At 46.5% G+C, this 9,610-nt stretch overlaps 1 protein-coding gene across 1 annotated transcript in view; it reads left to right on the top strand.

Annotated features, from left to right (window-relative positions):
• Nucleotides 1-685, top strand: part of LOC123169492 (two-component response regulator ORR24) — a 5,709-nt gene extending 5,024 nt beyond the window's left edge. The window contains exon 9 of the mRNA XM_044587366.1: nucleotides 487-685. Within this exon, the coding sequence (XP_044443301.1) occupies nucleotides 487-685 (199 nt within the window). The remainder of the gene's footprint in view (nucleotides 1-486) is intronic.
• Nucleotides 686-9,610: the final 8,925 nt, after the last annotated feature.

Raw genomic sequence — 9,610 nt, 5'->3', positions numbered from 1 at the left:
CACCAGAATATTCTGTTACAGACTTCGCTCCCTTGATTTAGATGAGTTAACTCCTCCATAATGTGGGTTGCCTGCATTTTGTTTGATTTCCCAGTGAATTGCTCCTACAAGTTGGTCCACACTTAGACGCAGTTGACATAATTTCGACCTATTGTCTCACTACTGTCTCCATGCTTCCCAGTAGCCATGTATAGTAATACGCAGTTGACATAGTTGCCAGGACGTAACAACCTCACCGGATTCGGTTCCAGGGCATACATTTTTCCTATACTAGAATCCCTTGACTTTTCCTTAGATTGTTTTGTCATTTCCAATGCAAAAGCACACTCAACAATTGTCTTAAGGTTCACCATAGCAGGTGCTAGCTTGTTTGTAGCACACTAATTTGGTTTAACTTGGCCTCTCCTTTGTTTGTGATGGAGACGTCACGCGGGAGAATAACAACCAAATAAAAACTTGGAGATGAACTAGCTGTTGCCGTGATAGGTACCAGGAAGAAGGACGACGCTTTGGGGATGAAGTTGACCTCATCACAAACTGGTTGAGCTTGACACCAAACCGGGGCAGCGCTGCATACCTATATCCGGGTCCAACGGCGGCGGTACAACACCTCACTCCGGTGGACTGCGGCGGGGATGAAGACAGGGACTCAGAGATGCCACACCATCCCACACGATATGAATGACCGCAAGCTTCGGACTGCGGCGACACAACGCCTCGTTGGCGGCTAATCTTTGCTCAAAATTGCGGGGAGAACATGCAGGAACGATCCTGCTCTGATGCCATATCTTTACCTAATAATAATGGACGGAGGCTTTCATAGTTTTCTATAGGTCATCTATTTACAACCATTGATTTTATGATAACCAATAAAGATTGACGGCTGAGATTTAAAAGAATAAAAATCACCAATCACCAATGAACCTGTTACATGATCCAAACGCAGGGTGCACGTAAGAGATTGGATCGGGGCTAGCCCTGCTATGGTTCGATCGGCTTTGGCTGGTAGGCGGAATAGGCTGGCAAGGTGGGTTTATTGGGCTAGCTAGGCATTTGGCTTGCTGGGCCGTGCAGGCTCTCTCTCTCTCCCTTGTTATTTTCTTCCTTTACCGATTGATAAAACAAACTCCCCTAATTTTTTTGATAAAACAAACAACAATTATAGGAAAGCATTAAGGGCCTGGAGAGGCGTTGTGAAGCAAGCATAATTTTCCTGGACTTATTTATATATGCTTGATCACCAACGCAGAAGTCTACCGTACCTGCCTTGCACCACGACGTTTTCCCCTAGGTCGAACCGGGACGCCCCTGGCATAGCTGCATGCTCGTGTGTCCCCTTAGGCCAAAACATTGTTTAAATGAATAGTGCGAGGCCGGTGGCGATGTTGCATGTGCCTTGGTAGACTTTCTCGATCATGCTTGGCTTTATGTACACCAAATACTAATCGAGGCTACCATTCCTTGCCGGTGATAGTAGACGGCTACTTTGTCACGTCATTGTATGTAGTGCAAGAAGGGTGTCAACTAGGACGCGGCAAAGAGGTCAAACCATACATAATCTTTCACTTTTACTTTCTGTTCTGCTTCCGCTGAGATGGTAGTGTTTTACTGATGTATCCCCATTGCAAGGCGGGCAACTTTCCTATAAATATATACAGTTAGGGCTAGCGCAATCAATCACAGTCGGCCAGCAGCTCAGATGGAGTCCTGTTGTTTAATGTTTTCTTCCTAATAAACTCAATCTATATACATGTTCGATAAAATCAGTATTAGTCCAAGCCCAACTCTATTGTTTAATTTTTATTCCTAATACCAGTCAGAGTGGTCCTGAACACATGCGTGTATGATATGCATGTCCATATGAGGCACCACATTTTTCTCAAAAAAAGGATGATACACGCCACATGAAGCCTATTTTCGTAGCATATCAGCCACAGAGAATTTGCATTTCGTAGAATATATAATTACGACCAAACAATTAAAATGTGTTCCATCTCACAAGATTAATAAATATAGAAAATAGAAAACACAGAATTGCAGTGTGTTATCGACTTAAATTCTATGTAATTTAAGTTTGTATCCTTTTTCATATCAATAGAAGAAAAAAAATCTGGATATTTGAGTGGGATGGAAATTTACTTTTAACATGTACCCAAGGTGAATAGTTAGGAAAATTTTCAGTCCTCCAAAATTTTAACAAAAAAGAGTATGAATATGCCAGAGTCCCTGGGAAAGAGAAGCGTATTCCATGTGCGACACAAGCAAACAAAACTACAGTATGAATAGTCTATACCTATAATATAAAAATAAATGAAACAAAGGATTGACTATTGAGATTTAAAAGGATATACTATAATCAAGGAAGAAAGGTTTCATTCTCCCAAATTTTGGTATATCATCTGTCTTTTCATTTTTCGATCATCTGGCCATACGTTACGCCACATTTGTTCGTCGCTTGTCCGAGTGGAGCGTCATCTGTCACGATAAAACGTTGTATATATTGTATACAACTAGGAAACAACATCCTCCGTTTCTAAATATTAGTATTTTTTAGATATTTCAGTGTGGATTGTGGACCATATACGGATGTATACAGACATTTTTTAGGGGGTATATAGACATATTTTAGAGTGTAGATTCATTCATTTTGCTTTGTATAGTCCTTGTTGGAATCTCTAAAAAGAGTTACATTAAGGAACGATGGGAGTGTAATCCATCTGAGACGCTATAGGTAGGAAAATCCATTTTATTTTTGTACTGTATAGAGGACTAAATTAACAATTTTATTTTATTTTTCAGAGTAAATAATAATAATATGAGTAGCAAATCATTAATTCAAGTATATAATAGATAAATCCAATTGGGTGCTCACGTAATGATTTGATTCCTTAATGAGGAAACACATAATTTTTAAATAATATCAAAGTGATTTTATTAGATAGCCAAAACAGTTACAATAAAAGCTCATAAAATTTGATAACATCTACTATAAATTATCTCTGTGCTATTCATTATAAATGGTAGGAAATTGTGTAGAGAAACACATGCTACTCATTTCTAGCAATGTGTGCTTTGCTCCATAGTGAAGCATGGACGTTGTCTCGGTCATTGGGGCCGCTATCAATGACGGCAGGGAGAAGGATAGACGGTGAAACGGGTGGGATGTCATGTTGAAAAAGAGGATGTCGACATGTGAAAGGTCTTTATCCATACTTATTGCAATAGGGGCCTGCATTATTTTCCCCGTTGCAACGCACGGGCATTTTTGCTAGTTGATTCTCATATGAAAATCATGAAGATTTGAGTGAGCTGAGTGGAAGAACAAAGAGGGAGGCATGCATGTGGAAGTGCGAGGTAGTGGTGAGGCCAATGCATCAGAGTTGGTGGGATGCGAGATTGCCTCAAGTGCCAGGAGGAGTAGCAGTGCCGCCATGGTCGACTTCCAGCGCTTTCGGCCCCGGCCGCCTCGCCTCCTTGCTCGCCACGCGCACCAGCAGGAGCAGTTGCTGCAACGTCGTGAGAGTACTTCCGGTGCTAGGTGGAACAGCACGGCCGACGGCTTCTCTCTCGCATGCGCGATGCAGGCCAATGCGCCGCCTGCCTTCCTGCTGGCTATCCTCACAACGACCCTGGTTTATGTCTTGCCTCTCTTTGAAGTAGGACACGAAATCCTGAATTTTATTTAAGAACTCACGAGTATATGGCAAAGTTTAGATATCAGCGTGTGCAAGCTTTCACCCTGAAAGATTGAAGAGCGGCCTCAACTGGGCATGCTTGACTGGAATGAGCAAAGTTCTACTCCCTCCGTCCCATAATATAAAACGTTTTTGTAAGCTAACATAATTTGTACAAGACAAATGACGGACACATAGACTTATGGATTCGATAGACAACTCTAATCGCTAAAACTGCACCATGGAATTGAGGTCCATTTTAACTCCAAGTGGATTGTTGATGATTGGATATGTTGTCTGCACAGGGAATGCTAGAAGGCGTGCTGGTTTATAGTTGATATTTCCTAATAAGCACCAACCGGCTATATATTAGGTACATTAAATCATTGTCAGTGATAGAATTTCTTAGAAGAATTTTCATGCTAAATATTCTGAAAGTTTTTAATTTCTGAAAAACATTTTTTTCATTAGCAAAAACATTGCACTTTCTTAGTGTGTCTTATTTGTAAAAAATAATGTTATACTCCCTTCATCCTAAAATAAGTGTCTCAACTTTAGTACAACTTTGTATTAAAGGTAGTACAAAATTGAGACACTTATTTTGAGACGGAGGAAGTACTAGAGAAGAACTGTCTTCCTATGGAAAATGTTGTTCTGCGTGGCCGTGTAATGATCAAGGACAAGGAGTTTACCAAACATGGTAGCCAGAAAAAGTAAAATAATGCTCCTAAAAACGGAGAAGTAAAATAAAATTGACAGGAAATAAACCTCAAAGTCTAGCTGAAAGTAGATGCCTTGATCCCACATGGCAGACAAATACGCAAAAGTTATTCAGGTTCGTTGATCGTGCCCTCATACTAATCCCGACATGAGAGGAATGTATCCTCTCACGCAGGGTGCCGGCGGCAAAGGCGGTGGAAAAACGGCGTCCGGAGTCTACACCTTCGTGGCCAGGTTGCAGTGGCACGGGATCAATCTTCAGTTGTGGTTTAGAGTTGGTGTTGGGTATGTAAGTGTATCATAAACTAAATTAAGTGGTGTTGAGAAAACTAAATTAAATTGTACAACATCAATGTTAATGTTTATGTACGTACTGCGAGCATCTGAATTGTTTTTCATTTGAATATAGGGTAGTACGGGCCATGGACTACATGTACATCAAAGGGAGACCTCTTATACAACGCGTTTTTGCCGCACGGATCGCTTCGGGCGCCCGAAGGGAGCTACCGCAGCCCATTAGCCCGCACGCTCGTTGGCTGGATCGCTTGGACACACGTAATTCTCCAAAAGATGTTAAAAAAAGGACCTCAATAAGTCCCGAACGTTCGGAATTTAAGCATGCTAATCTGAACTCTTTTCATGGCAACTTTAGTTAAGGCGATGTTGACAAACATGGCAATTTTCTGACAAAATATCGAACTGGAACGAAGTTGCCATGTGTTAACAACTAAAGTTGCCACCTCGCAGCAACTAAAGTTGCCATCAAAAAACATTCGGGATGACATGCTTAAATTACAAACGTTCGGGATTTATCTATTCCATAAAAAAAGGCCGCTGCTAGGCGTAAGTCGGATGACGGGCAAGATTTGTAAACCGCCTTGGCGACCGTTCGATGGAAGTAACCACGTCCGTCTGATCCGTGACAGCTGAAGCACGTGCACACTTCCCCTCAACAACGCAACCCCATCGTCTTTCTCCTCTGTCTTGCATCCTTCATGCTCGTCGAACCACACAGCAGCTCTCTCTGTAGAAGCAGACAGTGATGATGCATAACCCACCGTGGCACTCGCTCCGGCGACCTCGCAGCATCGGCATCGCCAGCGACCGCTCTAATACAACATTGAGTGCTGCATCGCAGCTCCGAGAGCCAACCGTGACTACTCCATCGCAGCACCGGGAGCCGCCGCTGCTGCTCCATGGCAGCACTGAGCGTGGCAGAGCTCCAAAGCAACACCGCCGACATCCAGCGAAGCTCCATTGAAGCTCCATGGCAGCACCGCGCGGCACGATAAAGCTCCAATGCAACACCGGTGGGCACCCGGCGAAGCTCCATTGCAGCACCGCGTGGAGACAAAGCTCCAACGCAGCATCGACGGCTCTCGACGACGAGCGGCGCCCCCTCTGGCCTTCCTGTGCTCCTTTGCAGCACCGACGACGAGCGCCGCCCCCTCCTGCTTCCCCGTGCTGCGATGCAACACCAGCGACAAGCGGTGCCCGCCTCCCCGTGATGCGTTGTAGCATCGACGACGAGCAGAGCGGCGCCGACTCCCCTTGCGTACTTCGTGTTGGGTCGCCCCGCCTCCGGCACCACCCCGCGGGCTGCGTATGCCTCCCCCTTTGCAGCAGTGGTGCCGTTTCAACCGCCGGATTGCAGCACCGCGACAATGGCGCGTGAGGTGGCCGGCGTCAGCCCTTGTTCGCAGTAAAGGTGGTGCCCCCATGGTGAGGTCGCGCTGCAGCGGAGATGTTTCAGAGAGCTAGTGGCTGCGTCGCCCTTCGTTCTGGGATGCAGCAGGTGGTGGTCATGGTCGCGTCGCCATGGGAGCCATCCCCTCTCGAGCTAGACGAACAAGAGATGAGGGGAAAAAGACGAGGAGGAAGAAATCGTGTGGAGAAGAAACGTCTCGAAGAGATAAGGCTGGAGCGAAGCGGTGGACGAGCCGCAGGGGCACGTGTCGCGCAGTGGACGCGGTTTAAATTGTTGTTATATCAGTCGGTGGAAAACAAGTGTTTTCCTAAAAAAACGTAATTCTCAAAAAAAAAAATCTAAAAGACATGATTCTCCCGGAAAAAAGGATCGGTTGCACGCTCGCTATATTCGCTCGGTCGCTCGGTCTGCGCTAGTAATCGGTTGACCTGTGACCATGAACAACGACCGTTGACCAAGAAGTTAATGTTGACTTTAAAAAATAGTGTATTTCAAAAATATCATAAATTTTAAAAAAATCATGGATTTGAAAATATCCATGACTTAAAAAAATTCATCAATTTTAAAAAAATCTTTAGGGATTTGGATAAAGTTCTTTATTTAGAAAAAAGTTGATACATTCAAAAAGCATTCACGACCTATAAAAAAAGTTCACGAAAGTGGAAAAAGTTCACGATCTAGACTAGACATAGTCACGCTGGATGGCCGAATCTCTAGTCTAGACTAGACCTAACGTCGTCACTGCAAACGGGCCCACACCCCCGCTTTGCTATGGGCTGGCCCATTTTCCTTTTTTTTCCATTTAAACATCCAAAAAAGGTGCTGGCTGGCGGCGGGATCAAAATGGCGACCTCATTGTTTGAAGGGAAGGGCAGCAACCACCAGGCCACTCACCCGCTTGCACACACATACTTCGTTTTCCTCTTTAATTTCGTTCCTCGGTTCTGTTTGTTCTTATTCAATTTTTATGTCTTGTCTGTTTTTTCATTTTTTTCTTAAATGGGCTGTTTTTTTTAATTTGTGAATGTCTTTTTTCAGAATCGATGAACTTTTTATAAATTAGATGAACTTGTTTCAAAGTTGATGATTTTTTTCAAATTTAATGAACTTTTTTTCAAATTTGATGAACTTTTTGTCGATTTTTAATGAACTTACTTTTCCCAAATTCGATGAAATTTTCAAATTCGGTAAACTTTTTTCAACTTTGTTGAACTTTTGTAAAATTCAATAAATTTGATTAACTTTTTTTTCAAATTCATGAATTTTTTCAAAACCCATAAACATTTTTTGAATTCACAAACTTTTACGTTTTTATGAATTTTTACTATTTTTTCATTTTTGCAACTACGATCGAGCGCTCGCGTCCACATGGGCCGGCTCACCAGCATTGGCGAATGAAAGGCAAATAGGAGCACACGTTTGCTACTGGTAAGTTGCTTGAAAATGGCAAATGCCTCAGTGAACTTTACTTGGTGAGAGTGAGGCAGCATGGAGTTTCGAGGTCGAGCTAGGAACGAGCAAAGACGGGGACGCCACAACATCGGTATCAACGGAATGGGTCAAAGACGTAATGTGTTAGGGTGCAGGGTGAGGCTGTCACCGCAGAAGAGGAATGATTGGTGGGCGGTGCCCTTAGACGGGAGGCCAGGGTGACGGCGGAGGCAGCGGTGGGCAGCGGGGGCACGTAAAGCAGCATGATTCACAGCCGTTGTCAAACAGGGAGCTAGATGGTAGATACGCTCATATGCTGAACGATGGGACGGGCTCCTCTGGCGCTTCCACGGGCGGCAGGGGAGGAATCACTAGTCGCCGCCGTACCGTGACGTCCCCCTTCCCTCGCCGCCGCCAGGGCGTGCCGGTGGGCAAAGCCCACCCTGCATAGGCGACGGCGGGGAGCTTTCTCCTTCTCGCGAGGCGGGATCGCCGTGGGATGATCTACCCTGAGCGCAACACGGCGTGGTGCGGGGCGCGGCGACACTGGGCTGCCACAGTGACTGCACGAGGTGGACTACGTGCTGGTGATGGCTACGGTGGCAGGCGGACGACCTACCGGGTCTGGATGGCGCGGGGGCGGTGGCACCTGTGCAGGGCGGAGTCGGGCGGTATCCCCTTGGGGCTGGCATCCGTGGTGCGCACGGTCTTGCTGGTTGCTCGCCGGATTGGTCATGTCGCCTACGCTTGGCCTTCTTGATCGGCGCCGAGGCAGGTCTGAGAGGCATCCCTGGGGTGCTCGTGATGTGCAATTGGTGGTGGTGTTTGGCCTGGCATCGGGCGCGGCTGACGGTGGTGGAGCTGATGGCCCTTCTCGGCATGGAGGCGGGACTTGGCGGTGGTGGTCATCTCCTCCGTCGGAGGTGTCGGCCTGAGGCTGGGTGGTCAAATCTCCAGATCCGTCATCTAGTCCCGGCTGCGAGTCGGGGAGACATGGTTGACGGTGAAAACCGAGCCGACGGCGGACGATGGTGGCGTTCTGTGCCGTTACCTTGATGAAGGCATCGTCGTGTAACTACTGTCGACCCACTCGTGCTGTTCCGGGGGCAACCTTACGATCTGGTCTTCAGATCGGACGATGGTGGCACTGCAGTGTCGTTTTTCTCTTGGTATCATCGTTTTGTGGAGCAGTGCCTGAAGACAGAGGCAGGAGGTGAAGTGGCTTCGTCTTGCACGGAGCTTTGGCGGAGATGTCAAGTCATGCCTGGCCGACAGGTGCTACGCTATGCCATGCCTGTTCGGCAGGTGCTACGCATGACAGATCTTCCGGAGGATTCAAGCTGTGTCGGCTGGTGGTACTCGGTGGCATGGTGCTGCGGTGTACCCGCGGCGACTGCGACGTGCTCAGCAGTTTGCGCGCAGGGAGGTGGTGCCATTGGACGCCATGGTGGCGTCGACGAACGACCGGACTGGCAAGGATGATGCGGATCTCTTTCCTGAAGATGGGTCAGCGGTTTGATGATCATGGCGACTTCTAAAACGTGTGCATGTGGTGTATGCTTTAGGTTTGTTGCACCAGCTGTAGGTTCCGATACGTTATGTGGATGGATCGGCGACGGCCCCGGTTTTAGATATGGGGAGTGAGAGCACTCCACATTATTGAGTTTGTAGGTGTGAGTGATGGCTTCGGGTGGCTTGATGTATGTTTTTGTTAGACCTTTATTGAATACTTGATAAAGATGACCGTATGCATTGATTGATGTAGAGGTCGGGGGTCTTAATCTCCTTTAAAAAAAACAGCCGTTGTCCTAAAAGAAATTGTTCGATGATGAATTGGCAAAAATGATGGACCGTCGGATTTTTGCTTCGATTTTTACTAGCCATTGATTTTAATTCTCGGGCTCTCGGCACCCCTCACTATCTCATCCGCAGCCGCCTCCTCTCTCGCACCGCTTCTCTCCTCCGTCTTCTGCTAACTTCCTCACGTTGGCACGACGGCTGCACACCTCCCTCCCTCCCTCGCCACGTGCTGTGCCTCTTTCATCCCATTGCTCTCCACCCGTAAAGCCAAACCAAG

Source organism: Triticum aestivum, chromosome 7D, assembly GCF_018294505.1.
Source record: "Triticum aestivum cultivar Chinese Spring chromosome 7D, IWGSC CS RefSeq v2.1, whole genome shotgun sequence".
NCBI classification, from domain to species: Eukaryota; Viridiplantae; Streptophyta; class Magnoliopsida; order Poales; family Poaceae; genus Triticum; species Triticum aestivum.
The sequence above is the reverse complement of the archived record's forward strand: the minus strand, read 5'-3'. Positions and strand labels throughout refer to the sequence as shown.